This window comes from Pantherophis guttatus, chromosome 3 (genome assembly GCF_059756535.1).
Source record: "Pantherophis guttatus breed Tessera chromosome 3, ASM5975653v1, whole genome shotgun sequence".
NCBI classification, from domain to species: Eukaryota; Metazoa; Chordata; class Lepidosauria; order Squamata; family Colubridae; genus Pantherophis; species Pantherophis guttatus.
The window spans coordinates 175,799,355-175,825,517 of NC_142065.1; the positions used below are offsets into that span (position 1 = coordinate 175,799,355).

The window sequence follows — 26,163 nt, forward strand, 5'->3', positions numbered from 1 at the left end:
CCCCATTTTAGCGAAGGGGGGTAAGTTGTGATACGTTACATGATGACAACGTGTTGTCATAAGTTTGACACCCTGGTCTAAATCTTCAAAGGTAGCTAAGATAAAAAAGACAAAAAGGAGCCATCTGTCTGGCTGCCATCTTTACATCAGGCCTTTACTGTAACTATGTGTTCCTAATGGAGATTGCATGCCCTAGATTATATCAGTTTCCTGGCTTGAATTTAAAAGGAATATTGTCCTCGCTGGCCAGATTCAAAGGCTTAAGATTGGCACTGGGCATCAAGAAGCTTTGCATATTTTGAAACCTACTTCTAGTTTGCAAGCAAATCAGCAGCCTCTAATTCTGCCTGCATTAATTTCTGCTGTTTTCTGAATTATAATCCCAACCAAATCTAAAAAGGCTACGGTAATAGCTTGGAAGAACTGACCATGTTTGAGAAAGACACACTCCTCTGAAGCATTTTTGAATCTGCCGAAAACATCTTCAAAGTTGAATCTAAGGTAAATGATGAGAGAAAAATAATAAGAACTGTGCTCATTTAAAGGCATCCTTCACCTTCCAGTTTGAAAAATCAACCTAGTCAGGATACGGATTTTCAATTGACAAAAAGTCTGTTTGTGCAGTCCTGTATACTGATGCATAAGTAATAAGTGTATCTGTTAAGCAATGAAAAGGTATTATATATTTTATATTGCTATATAAATATATATTAAAAGGTAAAACATTACTGTCTTTGAATGAGCTTGCACAGGATAAACTTCAACTTCATTTTAGATTTATTTTCACTGAACATGGAAGGAGTATAGATGCAATTAAATCTACAGATGCAATTAAATCTATTTTTGCAAAACTTGGTGTTCATAGCAAGCATGCCAATCTCTACCTTGTTCTTATATAAAGCCACTTCTGTTACTATATTTTTCACCTACTGAAAGTACTTTGCTACCCTAACTTCTAATATTTTAACAGGAATTTGTCCACACTTCTGGTTATTTAAGGAAGTTAACTTCTGCACCATGTAATGTTTACTGTACTTGCACAGAACTATGGAACAGCTTCCTTCCTTTTTGTTCATGCATACATACATTTAATAATTATACATATTAAAATGTTCAGATAGTTTGGGATTCTTTGGATTTTTAATTTAATTTAATTTTAATTCTACAGACCATAACATATGCCAAACCTATAGTAAAACAATTTGAAATTCTAACATTTCACATTACTTGAAAGCAGGCACCTGATAAAAGCATTACTCACCTTGAGATGTAGTAAAGATGGAAGATTGGTTAGAAGTAGAACACATGGCAATTCCAGTTACTGGCCTTTGCAAAACAAAATCGTGTTATTTATTCAGTTACTTCAGGCTGATTGAAAACATACACCAGTGCTTCCTGAAGTCTCTAACTAAGGCTTTTACTCATTACATTTAACCCATGCTGGAATTCTAAATTTGTTTGATAGTCAGATGTAAATCCTTTAACAAATACCTCAGTAGTTAAACATTCACAACTGGAACTTTTATAGCCAGTCATAAAAAGTTCGTTATTGTTTCATTTTATACAATTGCCCATCTGGCTGCTACAATTTACCCTTTGTGGATCTTGTACTGTCCATCAAGTTTTAAACTGGCCATATTATTCCAGGAAAGTAAGATACTTTCTTCTGTCAGATCCTCAAAAGATTCTTCACCTGGAGAAACTGACAAACATGATAATAATGTAAAATCAAAGTAATTAGATGAAAGTCAAAAATGTATATTTACTACCAAATGTTATTTCAGGTAAGAGACAATTCAGGTTTTTTTACATTCTGTCCCCTTTTCTCACTTAAATAACCCTCCCCCCACCCAAAAAAAGTGTCAGTTATAATGTCTACCAGGAGGCACACATTATCAATTTCATCCTTATAGGTATTCATGGTCAGAAGTTATTCTATGAGGCTCAAACCTGGTAGTGAATTCAGGGACTGAAATAGACAATGAGCTGAACAATAAGCAGAATCTAAAAGTTTACTAAATTTACCTGAAGATTCAGTCACAGAAGGGCTATAGCTGGATGCTCGAGACCAACTTTTTAACTTTGGGATTATCCTTCTTGGATGTGGGATTGTGAACAATTGTTTTGGAGTCTGTCCAAACTCCAAGATTTGCGTCAACAGAGCTACTCTTTCATTTGTGTCCATAATGCTTCAGGAAAAGAAGAAAAAAAAAGATCTTGCATTGTACCAAGAAAAACATCATATATAGATATATGATTATATACTGGTATTTTTGGAACTTCTCAATCATTCAGGTGATGGTTGTTCCAACGGTGCTTTTTCAAAAAGGCAAATGAACTTTCTTGGGATTTTTCTTTGAAAAAAATTTCACTTCTAATCCAAGAAGCTTCTTCTTGAGAGCTAACCTTCCTTCAGAATGCTAACAACCAAATGACTGCAAAGAATATAAATCCTTGAATTGCCCACTAGTTGGTTAGAACTGACAAATCTTCTTCTTGAGAAGTGAAACATTTCCAAAGGAAAAAACCAAGAAAGTCTAGTTGTCTATTGGGAAAAAAGCACCTTTGAGCATATTTATTATACTAGGTTAAAGTTGTATGTTTCTACCAATAATAATTCTCATAGTTTAAGCTGATAATTTTCAAGATACAGAATTTTCTCTCCTTACCTCTGTGGCAGGTACTATAATGTTTACTAAACTATTTCTAACATAATAGGAAAATGAGGGCTTTCGCCAGGAGGAAATTTTTCAGCACCAGGCAATCCTAAATTGAAAAAGTAGTACTTTTCCTATTTTTTTCTTTTATATCTGCAATTCTTTTTTGTAGATAATCATCTTGAATTTAGAGTCAACTTCATTTCTAGTAAATGATATGGAATGAGAATCTGAAACGTTTTTTTTCAACTCCAGTTTAAGGATCTTTACAACACTGAATTAACCAAAAATGCATATTTTTTAAACTGGTGAATAAAAAGTTTTACATATCTTAACTAGCTAATTGCGCAATTAATTTATGGAAACACAACTCATATGCAGTTTCTACAAACTCTTCAAAATGGCCTGCGAAGTCTAGAAAGCCTTAGGAAGAGAAATTTACCTTGAAATGTATTCTGTTTTTTAATCAGCCTTTTCCAACATCACCTTTTTAAAAACTGTTTTGATAGAAAGAGCTTCAATGTTTACACCAAAATTGTCCTGTGCAGAATGCAAACTTTGATTTAGACAAACCAGGATCTCAATACCAAACTTGGAATTGGAGGGCAATAGAAACATATGAGAATCTTGAATGATTCTCAGCAGGCTTACAAAGTCAGGAATCTGGCATTGAGAACGGCCCAATGTCACTGATTTTATTAATTATTAATGTGCGGATTTTGCAGCTTTCCAAATTGGGCATACCATTAAATGTACAGGATCATAAGTTGGCTATAAAAATGTTGCAGTACGCTATGATCCTACCTAGGATTTCAATTGAATAAAGTAGTCATGCCCTCTTTAAGACTATGACATTGCTTGACCTCTTCATCCCCACTTCCAGTTCTGAGTGCCTCCTCTTCCACAGGCATCGGAACATTCAGAACATGGAACATATTTTGTGTTCAGCATACTATTTCTGAATATGTATCTCGCTCCATTCTTTTTAGGATTTTTCCTAGGTTAGTTTGGTGCTTATATGCTTTCGCAAACCTAAAGTTAGTCTAAAGACTATCACATTATGTCCTTTGAGTGCATATAAGATATCTCTGAATTCATGCTATAGAACTGCATTGGGGCAATACATTTTTTTCTTTTGAGGGGTGGGTGGCATTAAGCATACATAGCATTTTCTCAAAGGGTGCTATATAAAATTTGTAATTAAAACCAGGATTTGTAATAGAAGGAAATGAATGCTAAATTCTCACTATAAGTGTATAGAAGTTACCTGTTCAGATCTACTCCTCCTTCATAGGTCAAAGGATGAAATACTAAAAAGAAGCAGAGAGGTATGCCGCTGACTTGAAAATACAATTGTTATGGCAAGACTCTCAAATCAAGAAGCATTCTGCAATCTCTCACAACAACATGTTGTGTCATTTGTACACAATAAATTTCAGCTCAACTCAATATCAAGACACATAGCACTTATTGTCTGCAATATAATTTTTAAAGCTCTAATTCTATGCAACTGCTCAACATTCAAATAGTTTCTCTTTATGATCTCTGACGATGTAAATTTCTAACACTTAGACAGCTTGTGCTATATAAATATTGGTCTAGCTCTCTGAAACAGAATTTTAATCCATTTTTCCTCCTCCTGTGAATTATCTGTATTAGACAATGCTAACTGCACCTCTTCGTGGTTTTGAAGGCTTACATTGTCTACTTCTCAGGGGCACAAGCTTTGATTATGTGAACTAATGTAGTGAAGGGATGTCTAGTAAAGCCAAATGTCCATTAAGGGAGGGAAGGAGGCAGGGAGGGACAGCTGTATCCAAGAACCAAGAGGCAGCAGGGGCAGCAGTCCAGTGATAAGATAACTCCAGAAACCACAAATACAGCAGATTAGTAAGTCAAAACCTGAGCACATCAGGGAGGCCACCTGGAAACTAGGAATATTTAATAGGATCATTGTCCAGCCTTATTGATCCCAGAAGTAGAGAAGCTTCCAAAGACAATGAAAAGAGTAGAGGAAGCAAGCAAGCAGCAGCTTAGAAGCCAAGCAATGCCTAGCTGCAACCCAGTGGAGCCAGCAGACTTTTTTCAGATTTAATGCAAATCCACTAAATTAAAGTACTGTGTATTATATAAAAGTTTTATTGCATAAGTCTTAGAACTGAACTTCCATTGCTCTTTCAAGAAGCAGTTAAATATGATGGATAGTTCTGTCTGGTTCCTTAAATGGATACATAAGCAACCCATTCTACTTTAGAAGGATCTTACTACCTTAATTACAATGGAAACATATATGTGGCTATTCAGAAGCAAGCCACACCGAATTCATATAATTTACTTCTATGCATATTTATATAAGATTACAGTTATGACCTTTAACTGTAACTTCACTGTAACTGTAACTGTAAATTAAATTTAAGAGAAACTTAAATTTAATCAGAATATAATCAAGCAAGAAAGTTGTATACAACAAAAATCAAAAATACTTGCAGACAGCAAATACTACTTAACATAATGAAATTTATTTAGGAGAAAACATATCTAGGACTGTGTCATTAAAATATGCTTGTATTTGTTTTCTTTAACTTTATAATTTAGTACAGATACGGAAGAGAAATTGGTACATTATGGCATTATGTGTTCAATAACAGATGGAGGGTGTCAAAGAAGTCCTAGTATAAGAGAAATTCATACAGCTGAAATGTATAAATAACCCTTAAGAACTATAAATATCTATATCAAAATTACCATTCTGAGCTGCAATGGCTTCACTGCCCTTCTGCTTATAGCCAAACACAAGATCAATCCATTCATGAAGATGTTCTGACACATACTGGCTTTCTAAAGCATCTTGACTCTTCTGGAGAAAATCACTGGCATCTGAAATAAATAATATCTAAATTTCTTGCATGTTGTGGACAGCACACCTCTATTCACATTTTCCTATTTCTCTTAAAAAAAACTATCGTGATTAAAAAAGCACAAGCTTTTAATAATCAGCAATTCAGAATTTTGTCATAATTATCTTAAAAGCACAGAGTAGGAGGAAAATGAATATTATTCCAGAGGTTTATGGAAAGCGTGAGAGCAAATCTCTGAGGCAGAATACAGATAATAGTTACACCTAAAATTTTCTATTTACCTGATGCCCAGGGAGGAAGTTCTACATTGTCAACCATCTTTCCTCCTTGTGTCTTCCCCAAGTCCAGTTTCAGATTATTCAATAAGAAACCAGAATCATTTTCATAGAACTCAGGGATTAACTGAATAAAAGAAAAGTAGGGAACTGTTAGCAATGAAACAAAATTGTATTTATATTCATAACAGTATTAGAGCAAAACATTTACTAGTGTTTATTCATGCTTCTAAAGCCAGCATAAGGCACTGTCAAAGACCGCACTCTTTCAAAAAGAAAATCAAAAAGAAAATCCAAATCTGACTAACTCCTAACAGAAGATAGACCAGTAGTCCCATTCTCCAGTTGAATGCATAATAGGAATTGGTAGAATGCACTGTTGGCCAGGTATTTTTAAGTGTGGGCATTTGTCACCAACATGTCAGAACATCAAAGATACAGCATTAATATTAACTATGAAGTTACCAGATTCAGACTATTCCAAGTAAACCATTAAGCTACAGTGGGTATCATGAAATATCTATGGCCAAGTATTGTGGGGCTTTACTTTCTTATCTTAAAATATCAGTCAAAACTGGATATCCTTTCTTACCTGCCAGCAACAGATTGGCCAGGTGAATGTTAACTTGGCCATCTTTTAAAGTGAAATAAATTACTTGAAGTGCGTAAATTTAGCACACTTGATTCCACAGTACAAAGATTGTTATTGGCCACCATCCTTATTTTTCTGCAACCTTATATCTTAATCTACACTAAGATTGCCTTTTCTTGAATGTGTTTACAGTTGTGGATTTCTATTACACATATTAATGCAAAGGTTCCATATATTCATTAAAAAATAAACACTAAGCAGAACACAACACAAGTTTTTTAGTATAGGAAAGAGGAGTAGAAAAGATTCTCATTTCTCCCTGTAATGGCTTTTATACCCTCTAGCTCAGCTTTACAGAGCGTGCAAGAGGATAAAAGATCATGAAGATTGCTTTCCCAATCCCATGAGTATTATTGAAACTCCACTAAGCACTATTCTGCTGGATAAAAGCCAGCAACTGAAATGATCAGTTATGTATAAAATGACGATGATGTTGAATACATATCCTTCAAGGTTTTCTCTTCAAGATGTGATGCCATTACTGATATCATAAAGCTTATACTTGCTTTTTTGGCAGGAAAAAAACCCCAGCATAGATAAAAGTTGCTAGATGTTACAAAAGAACATCCAAGTTTTATAAAGCTTGGTTTGTTTATTTCAACTGTGTTTATACCATTTCAATCATGGTAGCACTTAATGTTATATATAGTTCTACCTACCTATAGCAGGGAATATTTAATTACCAACTTTCACTGTACAACTTATCTTTGTGCTTCAAATGTGGATTCAAACGCTTGTTTTTATTTAAATTTCTAGCAGGTGTTTAGATAATATTCTGGAGCATCAGGCTCACGATTAGTTATTGTGATATGATAACATGAAATATCTATTAGGCAAAATTTTCAGTGAATATATATTTCAACTTGCCACATTGAATCTATTCCAGTCATGTCTGGCTGCAAGTTTTTAGAAGAAGTCCAATATCATTTATCTTAGTCTTATAACTAGGAACGCTAACAAGTTGGGATTTTCTACGTGACAGCCCCCCAAAACTTGGGGTAATTTACTAGACCTGTTAGATGGAAATTCATTTTTAGATGACATACCTGAAGTATTTAAATTGGCAACATAAAGAAAGCCAATTGCTACAGATAGAAGTACAAGAAAATTATTTACCTCTTTGAAGTCTGTTGCTCCATCTAAACAGTTCTTCCAGGTTTCTGCAATACTAGTTGAGAATAGTACAGAGAAAACCAGTTGTTGTTTAAAGCAACACTGTAAGTGTGACAAACACAAAAGTTAGCTGAACTTGTTTTGAATTCAAAACTAACCTGTTGAACATTCTGTCAGGATGATCAAACTTTCCATTTTGTAAGCAAAGCATATGCTCTGGTGCTATAAAAACAAAAAAGGTTAGATACATATCTCCAGTCAAGTACCATAATGACATTCTCTGAAATAACTCTGATTATATCTTACCAACTCTGACCAGGTAAAAGAGAACATAACCTGGTGATGAGTAGTGGCTGCCATACATAAATTTTGGTTCTTGCATTTCTTGATAACGCACCTATCAATGTAAGAAAGGCAAAAAAAGGGAGGAGGGAAGGGGAAAAATGGAGAGAATCAATTAAGTAATAACATTCTTCTATAGTAATTACATGGAGTTTATATTAAAAAGTGAGTCAGCATTTCTTTTTTTGTGCACATTGTTCCACAACGACTGAAATGAGTCACTGACACAACCATATATTCAATGTCAGTGGATTGCTACTGGAAACAATTACAAAATGTATTACTTTGTAGGAACATACTAGACTCCAGGGGCACTTGATGAATTCTTCCCCGTAACCAGTAAAAAAAATATGGTTTATATGCACAGTATAATCTGATCCTAAAATATTTGAAAAAATACCTATCAAACTACTGGAACCTGCATATGAAAAACATAGAAATATATTCTAGCCTAGTCTTTTGCACCCTTCTCTTGCATATACTGAAATGTTTAGATAAAATAGGCATACTTAATAAATAAATTAGTTAGAAATAGTCACATATTTAATCTTTTATTGACAGTCGAAGAAATCACAGTTCAACCTAAATATATCATCTATAAACCTTTGAGCTATGTTGCTCTTTACACCTAGATAATAGCCAATTATGTTCTACTACAGGCTTTAGAAAAACATTCTAAATGTTGCTGAACCACAAAAAACAGCAGCTTTGCTTAATAATACACGTGCAATGATGGAGGTAATGGGAGTTTTAGCTTAGGAACACCTGAAAGGCCACTGAATCTTCAGTCCTTCTACAGTTTTTTCATTTTCTATCAATGCATCTGCTTGTATTCACATTTGGATACCTTTACCAAGTAAAAACCCTCCTATCCCACCTGAAATTAGACTCTCTCAAATATATACAGGTAAAGTTACATTCTTTAACAATTACTTTTAAAACCAGTTGTCCTAGCAATTTTGCATCTATCTTTTATAACAAATTGAAACATTTCACTAGAAAAAAACAAAACTTAATATATAGTAAACAAAAAAATTATTTTAACATATCAATTTACACACAAACAAATATACAAACAAGGTGTTTTTCTACATACCAGTAATCTTTCCAATCTTTCTTTATTTAGTGCACCTACAGGTTTACTAAGGTCACGAAAAGTTTCGGGATTTGTTAGATCTATAAAAGAATATTTGTAAACATATATTATATTACTAACAATGGTATGACTTTTATTTTCTAATGCATATGGACAAAATTTAAGATATCGAATTAGGATTAATTAGGAGCTATACTTTCTTCATCAATCTTTAAAGCATAATTGTAATCCTTGGGAACAATTTGGACTAATGTGTTTGCATATTTAGCTACCAGAGAGAAATCCAATAATTTCAGTGTAGGGAAAAAAACTTCACTGAACATTTTTGTTTTTTCAGATACCTGTGCTGTAGTTACTTTGGCAGAAAAGTATTTTTTTTCCATCCTCAAATATATCATTTTATGGAAAAATTAGCCCAATTTTCACTTCACAATCAAATCAGCAAGCATATACGGTACTTAATGAATGCACCTCATTTCCAGTTTTGTAATTACTTGTAGCTTCTTGAACCCCAAAGGCAAATACTTCATGAACAGTTTTTTTCCCTTTATTTTCCCTTTCCGTTTTAATATTTTACCGTTTTTTCACAACTTATTACCAGTATGAAAAATATAATGAAATGATCAATTTTTATTGATTGGACAAATATTTTGCAAACAAAATCTAATATAATGGGATTTTATAACCGAGATATATATATATATATATATATATATATATATATATATATATATATATATTATTTAGATTCTTTTTAAACTTATTTTGAAATAACCAATTTAAAATAACCAATTTAAAAATAAAATACGTTTTCTGGAAGTTTCAGTCATTTGATATTTTCTATTCACAATTATGCATTTTAGGCTATTTTAGTTTTGCATGCTATTTTGGTAAAATATAGATTTTTATGCTTTCTTCAAGTTGAAAAATTCAAAGAAATTAGATTTTTGGATTTTAGATAGCAAGCAACTTTATTTAAAACCATCCTGAAAAGGTACAATCAATAACTTTTTTAAAAAATATGCTAACAGCTCTTATTTAGTTCTTCTCTTAGATAAGCAGAAAACATATATGCAAACCACCCTTCCCAAATCTATTCAAGACCCTTACTTTCTATGAATAACACGTCAAAGTTAGTGCTTACGATGCAGGCTGTGAAACTCTATGCAACCTTAATGGAAATGAATGGATTTTTGCAACAGTACTTACTGAATCTCTTATCTTCATGCCCCAGGTTGTTATTAATGTTTCCTGACTTGTATTTCCTTGAGGATTCATTTGAAAGTCTAAATGTAGCAAAGTAAGCAGCAAGCTGTGCAACTTTTTAAAATCAAGTTTATATACCAATACTGAAAATGATGTTGCTACTAAACACTATTCCATTTTGGAAACAGAAGTTTGAGAAAATGAACTGACAGCACAAGCAGTCAACTGCCCAGGGTACCTGGTCTGGATTGTCCTATTGCATTTACTTTGCTTGTTTCCAAAGAAGTCTTACCCAGTTCTGAACTAGAATAATCTGCTATGATCCATGGAAAGACATGGTACTGGGAAAGATCATTGCAGCTCCGATCAGCCAGATTATTGAGATGAAGAAGGTATTGGTAGTTTGAGAGATGCCCTCGTTGCCATTGTAACATGTAGCTTTCCGCGGTGTGCTCCGTAATATGATTTTCTAGAAGAATACAGAAAATGTGGCAGAATGCAAATAAGAAATTAATGTAATTTGCAATTAAGGCTCTCCAAGGAACCTTAATTGCAATTAGAAATTAGGCTGAATTTCTATCCCACAAGGCTTATAGAGCAATCATTCATCATTGATCAGATAAGGCAGGTATGACAGCAAGTATTCAGATTTATGAGAAATGGGTATTCCCCACAAAATAATGATCTTGCCATCCCTATTCTATATTTGTCTATGTTCTAATATAAAAATGAGCAATTATTAAGAGCAATCCTCCACTACTTTTTTTAAATAATTGTCTTCTAAACTGTTGCCTTCCATGGAAATTTCATGACAAAAAAGCTGACAATGAGAATCTTGGGATGGGTGATGATGGAGAAGGTGCCTGCATTAAAATATACAAAATTAATATAATATGGGAATAAAATAAGTTATATAATTATTATATTTTGTTTAATCTTTAAGGATTTTATACTTCTTTATCCTGACCCTACACACATTTTGATGCGCTGCTCTTAATCCAAACTAAACTTGTCTTTTAGTACTCCACTGACCATGCTCATACCTCATTTGATTTTGGATTACATCGTACATAACTGCCCTCCTATCTTTCAACGTCATTTGTGATAATGTACTAAATATTCTGAGCTCAAGTTTCAGGCTTTGCATGTGTCTCAAGATCTATATTAGAACTAATCCATTGTAAGGTTTCAAGTGCTGTGTCAGGAACCAGCATGGTTGCATTATTAAAATTTTCCCAACAGTATTGACTGAAATCAGATCAAATGTTGGAGCAAAGCCACAGCTCCTGCAACCATGACAAAGCACTAAAGAGCTGCTATGGGCTCTGTTCAGCTTCTTCTTCTGCATAGATGAAGATTTCTCCGAACTTTATGCCTGCCTTCTTGGTAGATATGTTGCTGCCTCTTAAAAACAAATTTCCTGTGGGAAAGTTATGGTAGATTTCATGCAAATTAACTATAGGTGTGTTTCATGTTCCACTTTGTTTTTTAGGCATACGGTCTGAGATTCAAAGATAGGCAAATACAAAGATTGTTATGTAGGAGAAAACATTGCTTCAGGCACAAGAGTTGCTGGTACTGCTGAGTTATTCTAATACTACTATATTTATTATTTGGCTTGGCTTACTGAATTTTGTCATTAGCTTATAAGAGATATGCAATGCTTTGCATTCGGTTCCAAGAGACCGGTGAAAATCTGTCACTTGTTTCTTTTTAAATCACCATATTTTCCCAATGCAGATAGTCCTCAGAGTATGACCATTTGTTTAGCGACCATTCAAAGTTGCAATGAATAAAGTGATTTATGACCAGTCCTTGTACTTACTATTGTCATATCATCCCTGCAGTCATTTGATCAAAGTTTGGGAGTTTAGGAATTAGAGTGCATTTATTAAGGCTGCAGCATCCTGGGGTCATGTGATCGCCAGGTGCAATTTTCCAACAAGCAAAGGCAATTGGGGGGGGAGCTGTATTCATTAACAAACATGTGATTTATTTAACAGTCATATTGATTCACAGCAAAGAGACTTGTAAAGTCAGGTATAATTCACTTAATTACCGCTTCACTTAGCACAATGTACGTTTTGGTCACAATTGTGGTCTTAAGTTGAGGACTACATGTATCACATGGCAGCTACATAAGGCAACTGTGTAACTGCAGGGAAAAAAACTGACTGTTCTAGAGAGTTGCACATTCTGAACCACCTTTTCTATGTTACTTCTGAAATGTTGTACTGTACTGTAAAGGTCTACTGTTTGTATTCTATCCATGCTCTTTTGTTAATGTTGGGCTTCCAAATTCATTTAAATTCAGTTTTTACTAGTTTACAAAGTCTTCAGCAGTATTTTTTCTACGAAAAACAAAATTAAAAACTAGGCATAAAAATCCAGCAGGGAAAAAATATATATAGTAGTTACTATTATAGTTACATAGTAAGAGTCATGGTGGCACACAGTTTGAATGCAGTATTGCAGGCTAACTCTGCTCACTGCCAGGAGTTCAATTTCTCCAATCCTGACCGGCTCAAGGTTGACTTAGCCACCCATCCTTCCAAGGTCAGTAAAATGAGGACCCAGACTGTTGGGGGAAATATGCTGACTCTGTAAACTGCTTAGAGAGGGCTGTAAAGCACTGTGAAGCAGTATATAATTTAAGTGCTAAGTACTGGGTTTATGCCTGTGATGACTACTATGACAAAAACACGTAAACTCTGTTATTTGAAGTTTCAAGTAAATTGGGTAGTTAATACATTCCATAATTTTATCTGCCAGCCAATCTAAATATTATTGGCTAAGAGTATTTTTTTTTAATTTAAAAAAATTTTTTGGGGAAAAAGCCATAGGTAATGGAACTTTAACCAAATTATATACCTAATCTTTGTTATTTGCCCCAAGTTGCATATTTTCTACCTTATATTAAAGGTGCTCTTCTGATTATATAGACAATGATATTATCAAATGATAACATACGGAAGATATAGAACTCTCTTTGCATGATTCTCACCTTTCAGTGGCTTTCTTCTGCTATTCATACACAAACTTAAAGTACTAAGTTTCTCCACAAAACAATAGAGTTCTTTTTCTATGCAATACTTCCAATCTTATATAAAAGCTAAATCTATTCAAAAAGCTGAAGTTAGTCAGATTCTATCTCTCTCTCTCTCTCTCACACACACACACACACAATTTATTAGAATTGTTGTTGAAACCTAAATATGTTGATACGTAGAAAAAGACATTATCTCGGTCCTCAGTGTTGTAGAATTTCAAATAGATGTCTGAGCATAAATCATTCTCAGTGCAAAATACTTCCAGACCCTTGAAAATAAAAAAAAAAAAAAGATAAAATGACATGTAATAAATTTAACAAATTTACTGAATTAACCAGGATCCATATAGCAGATGTTAAGCATAGATATCTGATTCTTATTGTTTTCACAATAGCAAAAGTGAGGTCTACATTGTTTTTATAGCACAAAAAATCATTGCAATTAATTTATTTTTACTAGTCACTTTGTACCATTTAAATTATTGCCTTTATCACTAAAAAAACACTTCCAAGATCAAAGCAATAATCTAGCTTTTCACAAAGAAATACAATTTAAAAGAAAAAAAAAACCCTATGATTATATAATGTATTCAACTGTTCAACTGTTTTCTATAAACTAACTGCTAGGAAATTCAATCAAAAGGTAATTTTGTATCAGTTCTGTGAAATAGACTCCACCAAGTCCAGAGAGATTTCATACTGTGTAATACTTGTTCCCTAAGGAATTGAAATGGCTAAATTTAAACCCATGAAGCACATCTATGATACCAAGGATCAAAAGCAAGCATTATCTTACCAAAGGTGACAGGCTATGTCTTCTTTTATAGATGCGTCTGACACTACGCAGTGTCACTTGTACCACAGGTTTCTATAAGGAAAGAAGTCAAAAGATGACACATTTCTTCCAGTTGTAGTCACATGCTCCAGATAGAAGATGCATTTTCTCCTTTAGCACTTTATCAACAGTGAGTCTCAACGTTACATTCACCCTGGACTGAAGGGGTTTTAATGGGAATTTTAGATTCTTTTATTGTTTGAATTTTAATTTGGACTTGTTGTTGCTTATTGCTGTGAGACGCCCTGAGTCCTTGTGGAGAAAGGGCGGCATATAAATCCGATAAAATTAAAATTAAATTAAATTAAATTACATCCAAAAAAGACCATTTTGAAAGATTGTTGGGATTTTTTTTAAAAAAAGGATAGGTCAATTATCTTAATTTAGAGAGGCAACTTCTGAGATTGTTCAGTAATCTGTATGTGTTCTGAAAATAGCCAGCTATTTGTTATCTGTGGAAGCTAATTAAAAATTAAGCCAACTTCTTGATGTTAAGGACAGATTCACATTATAGAAACTTTGTGTAATATAATTAAACATATACATGTGAGCAGAAAATACCATGGCTTCCCACAAGGAAATATATCAATCTACTTTCTAGTTTGAAGAACATTTTGACTTTCTTAATTAACTGACATAGTATGGAACTTTGACAACATATAGAAGTATTTAGCTTAACTACAGCAGAAAAACCAGATAGATCTCAAATACCAATGGAAATCCACATATGTAAACCAAAGCACTCCAATTCTTGTGTTTCCCAGAATCATCAGTGTGTAACAGAATAGCCATTAAGGCCATTTTCCATTTATTAAATCATACCATCTTCGTGGCATCATTTGAGCCATAATGAAGTCATAGACGTCTGTCCTCTTTGTTGCTACTTAGACACAACAATAGTTGGATGACAATGCTATAAGTCACCAATTAGGAAATGACCCAAGACTAGGGTAGTGTACTAACTGGGCAGTACTTGTATGTGTGCTTAAATATTGTTATCCTTATTTAGAGCATGGATATTTTTAAAAAGCAGCCTTAAGCTGAAATTAGATTTCCTCAGCCTGGAGAAATATAGCACCTATTAGAAAACGACAGGATTGTTTGATTTGCATTAAAAGCAGAACTCATTGGACACTGAACTGTATGATTTGATTTGAGGGCCAAATAAAGAATACATTGTATACATTTGGAGAACATTTTGTTAGTACACTTATCAAGGTTTTAATAGCAGATGATTAGAAAATGCAAGTTACTCACAGGATAGCCATTGAGAGGCTGGAAATACAAGTTTGCATCAGTGATGCATACATGCCCTGGATTAGTTACTAATGGAGTGACCATTTCCGCTTTACATTCCATATGCAGCGTTTCAGAAACATTCTGAAATCTATTTGAATAACGAAGAGAATGCTCAGTGTAAATTTCTATTTCTTTACCAAAACATGTTTTCTATCACACCTTTACACATATTTTTAGAATATAATATTTACTACTTTATATATTTTATAACAACCAGTATGAAATCTATTCTACAGTACTGATTATATTATAAAAGCGTGAAATTTTTGCTGCTTAGCATATCAGAGAGTATATGTTGTGGCCCGCCAGTGGCCTGCGCAGATTGTGGCTGATCCTGACGACGACGAGGCTGGTGTGGTGTTGTGCCAGCAGCCTGTGCAGCCGGCGCTCAAGTCGGACAGCGAGGAGGCTGAAGAAATGTGGTGCCAGAGGCAGAGATTCAGCCAGGGCTTTCAGATCCTCCAGAGACTCCTTCAAGTGAAGAGAGTGAAGTGGAGAAGCCTCTTCTCAATGCACGAGCACGCAGAGCTGCTAAAAGGCAAATTGGTTACTCAGGAGGAGGTCTCCTCGAGAGTAAGGCTTGGGGCTAATTGGCCACTCCCTTAGCCTATTTAAGTTTGCATGCAGCTGGCAAACGTTGCAGAAACAACATGTGTTTGTCCGGTCGTTCGTTGAACATTTGAGAGTGAATTTTCTTTGCAAACCTGGTTTCTGGGCTAATTGCCAACTATTGTAAGCCTTTATCTAATCTTTGGAATTTCTGGCAGGCTGTTAAGGACATTTTTAGTAATAGCCTGCATTTGAAAAAGACTGTGTTTGTAGTAAACGGAGTTGTTCGGAGTTTTGTGTGTGCTACATTTCTTGGGTTCCGTAGCTGGGGCAGAACAGTATAGCCACCTAAAAACTGAACACATTTGCAAAAACATTTCAAGAGAGCTAAGACCAAAATAACAAAGTCTTTGCCAAGGACAATATGGTGAGAGCAAGATTTGTTTCCCTTTCTATCTGAATGCAGAAGAATAAAATGTGAACAAACAACGGGGGTCTCCAAGCATATTTTAGACTTCTTTGGTTATCTTTATTTTGTCACAGAAATAAGTGATTCAAAAATTCAGAATTCAGCAGAGTAAGATAAACATATATAAATAGATAAAACATTGCAAATCAGTATTAGGCAACACATAGATTCCCATTGCTGATCTACTCTTTGCTTTTCATATTTTCCTAATCAAGTTAATTTTTTTTAGAAACTAAGAGTGAAAAGATGAGATGTTTCCTGAACCAACATACCTGTTCTTATCAAATGATGTTCTGGCCAAACGTGACTGTAGAATAGCAGTTATCTGATTTAAAATAATAACAATAAACAGCTTTAAATTTTTAATGCAAATAGGATTGTCACATTAATCCCTCCATTAATACTACATCTTTAGTACATATTTACCATAGCAGCCTGGTCCCCTAGCTTGTCCAAGTGTGATGCTCTGTATAACTGTTAAAAAACAGAAGAAATCAAATGAAATTTAGAAGTTTTCCCAGATATAAGGGATTTGAAGGCCACAGATACAGGCGAGACTTCTGTCAGAATTACCAATTTTGCATTATATCCATTTTTATCTATGGATTTGCATCACAACAGACATATATATCCATATATAAAATTATAGATCAAGAGTCACAATTCATGGCTTTAGAGCCACATGTATTCCCCCAGGATCCCCTTTTTATATTAAGAGCCCCCAATAACACTGAAACCTATAAGCCTACTTAATCACCATTTTGAAATGATAAAAATTTCAGAACTGTAGCAGAAGCTCCCAAAAGAATACCACAGTAAATAAAAAATCTCCTACACTTAATGAAAGGTCAATTCTTGATATAGATTCTTAACAAATTTAACTTTACCAAGATTTTTATACATCTATCCATACGCGTGCATTCATAATAATTTTGTCTCAATCAGTATTATTCTCAGCAGCAATGCTTCCCTTGATTCAAGTTTGACTCTGGTGCCTATATACATGTAGATTCCTTCATATCCAGAGATATGAAATGATTTTGACATTGCCTTCTTCTGTAATGTTATTCAGTTTTCCAGTAAAGCCCATAAATACAAATCAGGCCACATTCTTGCTAAGCCTTTCAAAATCACTCAAAGTTGGCTAGGTGCTGCTACTAGTTCATGATTAGTAAGCACAGATTTTCTAAGCAGAGATATACTCATGACTGCTACAAATGGGAAAAAAAAGAAACCGATATAAACTTCTCTTTTGTTTGATTGCCTAGAAATGTGGTTTTGTACATGTCTACTAATTTTCAACAGCATCTGCACCAGAGATTGCTCTATGGAAGGCATCCTCAAACAATGGCCAGGTGCTGGATGCGGCCCGCCGACCCAATTTATCCGGCCTGCGGAGTGGTGGGCTAAGCCCCACCCCTCGTCCCTCTCCTCCCAGCCACTTCCTGCATAGCTGGCTTTTCCTGGCTGATGGGGGCCCTGGGGAGGCCTCTTCCAGCCGTCGCCTTATCTTCCACTGTCCAGCCACACTTTCCACTTCTGCTCATTTCAATGCTTCAACCCTCACCACACACTGCTGTCGCAAAGCTAAGGCCGAAGGGTGCGGGTGGGCAAGGGAGGGCCTGTGAGTGGGATGGGGGTGGGGGTTAAAGGAGGCAAAAAAAGGGTGAAAACGGCCCGTTTTTGGCCAAAAAATGAGTCATTTTTGCCTGGTTTTGGCCTGTAGAATACCTCTGGAGGTGGGGGGGGGGAAGGTGGTGAAAAAAATGGGCGAAAACGGCCCATTTTTCATCTCCCCCGCCTCCAGAAGATAGAGATAGATAGAGAGAGAGAGGGAGAGAAAGGGAAAGAAAAAGAGAAGGAAGGAGAGACAGAAAGAGAGGGAGAAAGAAAGAGAGGGAGAAAGAAAGAAAGAAAGAAAGAAAGAAAGAAAGAAAGAAAGAAAGAAAGAAAGAAAGGGAGGGAGGCAGAAAGGGAGAGAGAAAGAGAGAGGGAGGGAGAGAGAGAGAAAGAGGGAGAGAGAGAGAGAGAGACAGGGAGAGAGAAAGAGAAAGAGAGATTTCTCACGCTTCTTGGGACTGAGAAGAATTGCTGCAAAACAGTTTCTTGAAGTGGACTACTAGACTCCTAAACAACTGAAAAAACAATCTAGTAAAAAGAAAAGGCAACCAAAAGAACAACGTGCAAACAAAAGCAAGTAAAACACTCCCAGGAACAAAACAAATTAAAGTTTAATTTGTGTGCATTGTTCAATGGACTGTTAAATTGGCCACACCCACCTAGTCACATGACCACCTAGCCACATGCACCCAGCCGATCCGGCTGCCCAACAGTCTGAGGGACCATGAATGGGCCCCCTGTTTAAAAAGTTTGAGGACCCCTGCTCTATGGGATTGCAGAGGCAGTCAGCAGGATTGCGTAATAACTGATTAGCCACATTTAATCCAGGACTACCATGTAAAATAAAAAAGAAAAAAGAATTAGCCATTTGTTAATTGTTTCAAATATTTGAAACAAATCCCATGCTACAGGCAGTAATAAAACCAACAACTATTCATACTTGGTGAAGTGTTTGTATGACATCTTCGACTTTTCCAGCAACATCCAGTTCAAATACATATTTAGTTTGACCCTGGCAAAAAAAGAGAGAATTAAAATTATACTACAACTCAGTGTAGTCAAACCACACACAACCCCTTCAAACTACGAAAGGGTCTAGTTTAACATCTATATTCCATGCAAACAAATTCAAGATTTAATCCCTGTTATTTCCGATACTCTAATCCAGCTGCTGTATTCTATCTCCAGTTTCTTATTACTCTTTTTTTTGATGACATCAAACATTTTTTGTATATTTCACATAAAAGTTTTACTTAACAGTTCATATCCTAAACTGTTAAAAGGCACTGTAATACTTTTAAATTAAAAATAAGATTATGTTTAAACACTAACAGTTATTTTTTTTACAAAGATATTTTTTTTCAGAGACAAAGCATATAGTTACATAACATTCCATTTTTTTTTCTTTGAATGGAAGAGTATATACTTACTCTTTCCGTTTTAAAGGGTGCGATGATATTTTGTTCTTTAGTGAGAAAAGCCTTTAGAAAAGAATAAGGATGTTTAGTACTTATATTTTGTAATATACTGTAGCTATTGGATATTATCAGAAATGCAGGTAAGCTTATAAAGTATGAATAAAGGATAGCAAAGGAAAGTTCCTCCTCACATCATGTTCCTAAATCTTTTCTCTTCATTTTAAATGAAAATTACATTTTAATTTTAAAATAGGTTTTTTTTTTACAAAAACCAAATCAAAATTGTAAGGTGATATTTCACTGTGACCCTAATTTAACTTTGCCTTTATTTAAAAGTTAGTGACATTGTTAGACACAAATCCCAGTGATTTTATGGACAAACATCCTCCATTCTGTTGTTTCTCTATTGCAGTGTTCTCAACCTCAGCAACTCTAAGATGAGTGGATTTCAACTCCCAGAATTACCCAGCCAGCCATTTTCTATGCATACGAGCAAATCATAGTTATTGTTCTTTTAGGGACATTCAAATTATATTCCTGATCCTTTTTTCTTCTCCATTGTCTTCCTCTTTTTTCATTTTCCCCAATCATGCAAAGCAGTTATTTTTTCTAGTCCATCATCTGCAGAGTTTTTGCTTATTAATCATTGTCTCACTACTTTTTTTTCTTCCAGGACTAATTGACTGACTCTTTTAGCCCATGATACTCTTAATAATCAAATATGCAATTAAAAGCCATCCATCAATGTTCAACTTTCTCAGCCATATAGTACCACCAGGGTTAGGAAGTGCATTGCTTTAAATATTCTGATCTTGACTGAAGAGAATATTTGATATTCTGGTACATTCTGATCTTTATTATCATAGAAATACTCTTTGGCTTCATGATCTTATCTGAGCTTCCCGTTATTTCCTCTTCAGCATTATTTTACTTCTTACATGCCAAGCATGCTGTTTATCTTTTCCTGAGTGAAGAAAATAAAAATATTTTCTTCCCCATTGCCTATGAACTTCTTAATCATGCAGACTGATGTCATCCTTTATCCATTTTATATCCATTTTACATCAGCTATCAGAGCTCATCTTTTTTTCTTAATACCATTTGTTACTTTTCTCTGATTCTGCTTTGAAGAACTTAAAACAAACATTTGCTTGTGCAAAGATTTATGATAAAAATGTTTTGCCTCCCTAAACTAATGAGTCTGGGGCACAGAAAAATCTTTGCTGTTCAAAGTTGACAGGTTTTTCAGACAGCATCGTGTGAATCCACACTTTTGACACAAATCAAGTTTGTTCAGTTTGTGTTCAACCAGGGGCGCTTATCTTATGAGCATCATGATTTATGTTCCACTGTAGCACTGTTGTACTAATGGCAGAGTTGAAGTCACCTATTGTCATACTACATACCCTCTTTGACCGTCCTTATGCATTTTTATGCTTATTATTTGACAAATCTCTTATATCCCTTATGTTTATACAGCAGAAACAGAAATCTGATTTATCTCTGCAGTGTTAACCAATATATCATCATTAAGCATTGCTTCTGGAGTAATTTTTCCACTGTCACTTACAGTATGAATTATGAATGGAAGTTTCAAAACTGTCTTGGCAAAATACAAATTTGATAACAAATGGAGCTTGATCTGAATTAGAAGCCTTTTCAGAGATCATGGCAAAACTTTGAAAAATCTTTCGAAGTCACAAGAATTTGCATTTTAATTTAAAAATTACATTTAAACAAGGACTTTTAGATTATTCATTACTTACTTGAGTAGATAAAATAGCAATCTGCCCAGAATTATCACTAAAACACAGATTTGGGGAAAAAGAAAATAAAATTATCACACTATTCAGTTGTGTTGATATTAAACAAATATGTCTTTAACATATCTTTAAAAGCATTTACCTTGTAAAGGAATAATTCCCACTATCTTCTGGCGCTTCAATTTTAATACAATCTCTCAAAGGAATCTATGTGAATTCACAGAAAAAAAGAAAATTTCATTTGAGTTTGATGTTAAAACCAACCAAAATTCTTGGTATTACTTAGTCATCTACTTACCTTAATAATGGGGTGGCTTATTTCATCAGGCTCAAATATCACTGATTTTGAGCAAATTTTAAATGATCCTTTAATTTTCCTAAGCATTAGAAGACATTAGAAAGTTATTGCAGAATTTTGATACAGCACAATATTAGTGTTTTCCCTTTTATGAAAGAGTGTAATACCTTATTCCCTTGCCATCTTTCTTTAAAATGTAATTAGCTGTATGTTGTTCAAAGTAGTATTCTTCCAGATTAAGGAGTAATAAGGAAAATCTAGAAGTAAATAATAAAAAAACAAAATAATGTGTTAATGGAACTCTGTGCTTTGCTATTAATACGCATTACAGATGGCCCTCCATTTATGAACAGTCACTTAGCAACCATTCAAAGATACAAAGGATGTACCTCAGGGATCCAGGCCCTAAGCTTGAATCCAGGCTTAGGACCTGGATTCAGCAATTCCCCTCTGGGAGTCACATGACTAAACTTCACTTGGTAACTGGGCCACTTTTACAGCAGTATCCCACAATCACGTGAGCATATTTTATAAGAGTTTGCTGAAAGGTTTGTGGAAAAACTGCACCCATAACAAACCACTGGTTCACTTAACATCTATGGCATTTGCTTAATTACTGCAGCAGCCACTTTACAACTGTGGCATTTGATTTACAACCATCACACACACAAAAAAGTGATAGTTTTACAACTGTCATGACTTACAGCCACGAAAAGCAGACTAGATGCGTTCTAAGAAGGCAGCTTCTGGCTAAAAGTTAAAAGTAGTTTGGCAGTGGAAATAATTAGACATAGAAGTGAAAGTCATCCACTTTAAGAAACCACATGTTGGAAGTGCTTTAGTTTCAGATCAGAAAGCAAATCTGATTACTAAGGATACTTGGCACACACAGCATAATATTTTGTAAACAATCCAAGGGGAAGAAATTTTAGATGATCTTTTTTTTATTGTGTTTTATCAATAGGAATAAAATACAAAACAGAAAAATATACATCCAACAGTAATAACCAAAAAATATGTTTAATGTTGGAAATGTTTAATATTTGGATAATCGTAACAAATTTTACTTGCATCTTTTTCCCCAAATGAAGTGCTTTTTTCTTACTCCACTGGGAAAAACCAGCAACATTAGGAAAAAACTGCAACATTGATTTTAACTTCTAAATGGATGCATAAATTTTAAAAGTATCCATTTAAGAAAAAAAATACAAAAATATTTTTGTAACACCAATAAGCAATAATGTAGCAGTCTTTAAAAAATTTCCAGTTAATTACTGATTCAGCCTAAAAGATAATTGAGAAATTTTATTTTTTCTAGTAGTTTATTCTTCAAGGAGTATTGACCTCTATTCCACTGTCCTGCTTTTCTTATGTAATTAATAACGGAAACAAGTCTGCATTCTTTTTGAAGGATGCAGTTTGTATGAATAGCTAAGAAAGGCTTTCATAGATGATTTCACATAGTGAATATAAATATTTTCAATGCTACATAGTAATCAGAAAATTACTTCCGGTCACTGGGTGCCTCGACTTATGACTGTAATGTTGGGCTCAATTGCGATCGTAAATTGAGAACTATCTGTAGGTAATGTTCACTGCTTAAGGATGTTGACATAACAACTTTGCACCGGATTAAACTTTAGTTTCCTTATTTTTAATCTGGGAGAATGGTGATGAATAAAGTCTATTTTGTGTAATTTTAGGGTGAAAATAAGGCAAATTTTCACATTACCTTTTACAGGTGATAAAGTAGATCTAAAGGAGTTTGATTCATTTTGTTTTCTGCATAAACCTTACTAATTTCGATTTGGGTCTGCTATATTTTTGTCTCTACTTCCATTTTCTAAAAAGGTAATTAAAAGTTAAAGAATTTTGCCTTTTCCACCTTAATGCAGAACAGTAAGAACAAAACAGAAGTAGTGACAGAAGGAAAATGACAAATGTTCCCAAGAGGAATATGATGTAATCTGGATCCTCTTAAAATTAAAGCTCACATTTATGCCTCTTGTAAACTTATTTTAATTCCATCTAAATCTTCATGGATTCATATTTTTGTTTTTTGTTTTTTTGGTTTTTTTTGTTTGTGAAATTTTACCAACTTCAGGAATTTAGATCAATATGAACTGTGGATAGCTAAATTATTACATTTTTAAAAAGCATTTATTTTTAAAAGTTTTCTAACTTGTTCAGAATTTACAATTCTGGTTGGTTATTCTTTTGTTTTTTTCCTTGCCTCAGGCCCAAAATTCCTGTTTGGAAGAGTTTATACCGAGTGTATAGAAATGGATTCCAGTTAATATTAAGAAAAACATACTACATAATAAAACACTCCATAACATTCTTCATTATTCCAAAATCAACTCTAGGACAAAACTGAAAGAGATTGACATATAGAAACTAAAGTTGCCAGAGTTATACTCTTTTCTATTCATTGGTTCAACTGCACTACCACAAACAGGAATCAAGATACCCAGAGTTTAGTTTAATCCCATCGCCTTCAGAACAATCCAACAAATTGCTTTGATAAAACCGTAATTTGTTTAATTAAAGGAGCCTGTGGTTGGTATGCAACAGTAAATCTTGTTGGCTACACCAAAAGAGTAAAAAAGCGTGATGCATGTTTTTACAATTTTATCCGGAGGGAAACAGGATTGCTAAGGGAGGGATATTAATCGAACGAATGTTCAACATCGCGTGCAATTCATCGTAAATCGTCCCGACGTCCCAATTGGCGTGTTTTGGAATTGGAGCCTTTGTAGCTTTAAGAGGACGGACAATTCGCCGCAGACGCCGCAGTGTCCCAAAACAATAGTCCCCACGCCACTTCCGTATTGCAAGATTACGACTCGCAATAGGGCGCACCGGGAGAGCGCAAGGAAGGCTGATGATATGCTAGTTTTAAGCAAAAGCAGCAGCAACACCACCACCACCACATACACACATTCCCCGATTAGGAATCCCTTCTTTCACGCCCCTTCCCCACCCCCTCCCAAGCATTCCCGATTCTCTCCCTTCTTTGCACCCCATGAACAAGAAAGCGGTTTCGGTGGCTGCTGGGGAAGGGTTCCCCTCCCTGCTCCACGGCCGCTTTGAGAGCAGCTGGAGTACTTTCGGTTTTCTCTGGCTTCCCCAGCAGAGAGACGCTACCGCGGGCGGAGGGGCGGCGTTCAGAGCGGCCCAACTCCTGAGCGTTTGCTCAGGTTCCCTGGCATTGCCGCAGCCTTCCCTTCGGAGGAACTGGGCGCTCGGCTCTAACCCCGGGCGTTTCACCCACCTCTCTTTGGAGTAGAGGTCCGGCTCTCGCCGTCGCTTCCGAATGAAGGCCATGGAGCTGACCCGACCCTTCTTCCGCAGCGCCTCTTGTTTTGCACCAGGAACTTGCCGACAGGCAGAAACTTGATTCGCCGCTAGGGGCCCAGCAGCAGGCAGCCCTCGCCGGCCATTTATACGGCCGCAGGAGCGTCGGCTCTGGTCCCTCGGCTGGTTGGGATCGCTTTGCGGTGCCCAGATCTACTTTTTCCCCGCTCACGTTTCCGGGCCGGCTTTCCTTTCGCCAGATTTGCCTTGTGACAGGCATGTGCCTTTCTTGCCTTTCGAAGGCTGGGAAATCGGGAACTCCCTGCCTTATTATGGCCACTTGCTTTGGACGGCTTTTTCTTGCCCTCTCTTGCCCTGTGAACTCGGGCACTCACGGTAGATTTTCTGAGGTGTAAAGAAGGTGCAAAATTAAGAGCCACCTCGGTTCAGGGTGCCTGCGCACCCGGAGTGGAGTATAACAATAAGTTATGTTGTAGTTGATGGAATCCCCCCCTCATCCCCCAAACAGGCAGCTTTCGAAAGGCTTGAATTACAACTCTCAGTATTCCTGGAAGTTGTCATCCGATACATCTGGAGGAAAATCGTCTTGAAAAAAAAAAAAAGGCAAAACCCAGGAAAGGACAAAAAGAAAAAAAGTGGCTGTGCTTTTCCCTGCCTTCCCCCTCCCCCCTCCCACCTGCTTTGGTTTTGAACTGGTGCCAGAGCAGCTGGAATTGAGCCATGGGCATCTTAGCACACATTTAAAAGGATATAGGCAAATGAGGCATAGTGGTTAAAAATTAAATCTAGGAGTGAGGTCGAGTCCATTAGCCATAAGAGGTGAGTTTATGGTGGAGCTGAACGAAAAACAGGATATAAATCTAGGGGGGGAGGGGTGAATAATAGTTCTTCCTGTTGGCTCTATATCAGGTATTTGCAGCCCAAGAAGATTTTTAATTCATTGTTTGATCTGTGCAGGCTGCTCTAGAAGAATGAGCAAGGAGCAGTGTCAGTTTTGTTACCTGACCTCTGAAAAGTGTTTGTTTCAAGAACCTGATGCAGCCAAATATTGTCATCTTAACATTTGCATATTTATGTTTACTAACTCAAAGCTTTCACATAATCATTCTAGAGGTAAGGTGCATTGCTCCAGTTGGATGTCAGTTTTTAGAATCATAGGGCTGGAAGGAACCTTAGAGGTCTGCTAGTCCAATCCAGTGGTGAAATCCAAATTTTTTACAACCGGTTCTGTGGGTGTGGCTTGGTGGGCATGACAGGGGAAGGATACTGCAAAATCCCCATTCCCTTCCACTCCTGGGGGAAGAATATTGCAAAATCCCCATTCCCACCCCACTCTGGAGCCAGCC

At 35.6% G+C, this 26,163-nt stretch overlaps 1 protein-coding gene across 5 annotated transcripts in view; it reads right to left on the reverse strand.

Moving 5' to 3' along the window:
• Positions 1-25,679, reverse strand: part of NSMAF (neutral sphingomyelinase activation associated factor) — a 43,957-nt gene extending 18,278 nt beyond the window's left edge. For 2 of the 5 annotated variants that reach the window (XM_087890611.1, XM_087890609.1), the window contains exons 1-24: positions 24,774-25,421; positions 21,667-21,756; positions 21,500-21,578; positions 21,344-21,408; positions 21,205-21,241; positions 19,451-19,501; positions 18,961-19,032; positions 16,827-16,874; positions 16,673-16,725; positions 15,341-15,470; positions 14,045-14,116; positions 13,409-13,517; positions 10,492-10,668; positions 8,994-9,073; positions 7,862-7,952; positions 7,714-7,777; positions 7,559-7,610; positions 5,797-5,917; positions 5,403-5,534; positions 3,925-3,967; positions 2,026-2,189; positions 1,594-1,702; positions 1,262-1,326; positions 429-496 (exon numbers count right to left, since the gene is read on the reverse strand). In XM_087890611.1, the coding sequence (XP_087746737.1) occupies positions 429-496; positions 1,262-1,326; positions 1,594-1,702; positions 2,026-2,189; positions 3,925-3,967; positions 5,403-5,534; positions 5,797-5,917; positions 7,559-7,610; positions 7,714-7,777; positions 7,862-7,952; positions 8,994-9,073; positions 10,492-10,668; positions 13,409-13,517; positions 14,045-14,116; positions 15,341-15,470; positions 16,673-16,725; positions 16,827-16,874; positions 18,961-19,032; positions 19,451-19,501; positions 21,205-21,241; positions 21,344-21,408; positions 21,500-21,578; positions 21,667-21,756; positions 24,774-24,826 (2,025 nt within the window). In that variant the 5' untranslated portion in view covers positions 24,827-25,421. Of the gene's footprint in view, positions 1-428; positions 497-1,261; positions 1,327-1,593; positions 1,703-2,025; positions 2,190-3,924; positions 3,968-5,402; positions 5,535-5,796; positions 5,918-7,558; positions 7,611-7,713; positions 7,778-7,861; positions 7,953-8,993; positions 9,074-10,491; positions 10,669-13,408; positions 13,518-14,044; positions 14,117-15,340; positions 15,471-16,672; positions 16,726-16,826; positions 16,875-18,960; positions 19,033-19,450; positions 19,502-21,204; positions 21,242-21,343; positions 21,409-21,499; positions 21,579-21,666; positions 21,757-24,773 lie in introns of all 5 variants that reach the window. The other 3 variants (XM_087890612.1, XM_087890610.1, XM_034429826.3) reach the window with 2 other exon arrangements.
• Positions 25,680-26,163: the final 484 nt, after the last annotated feature.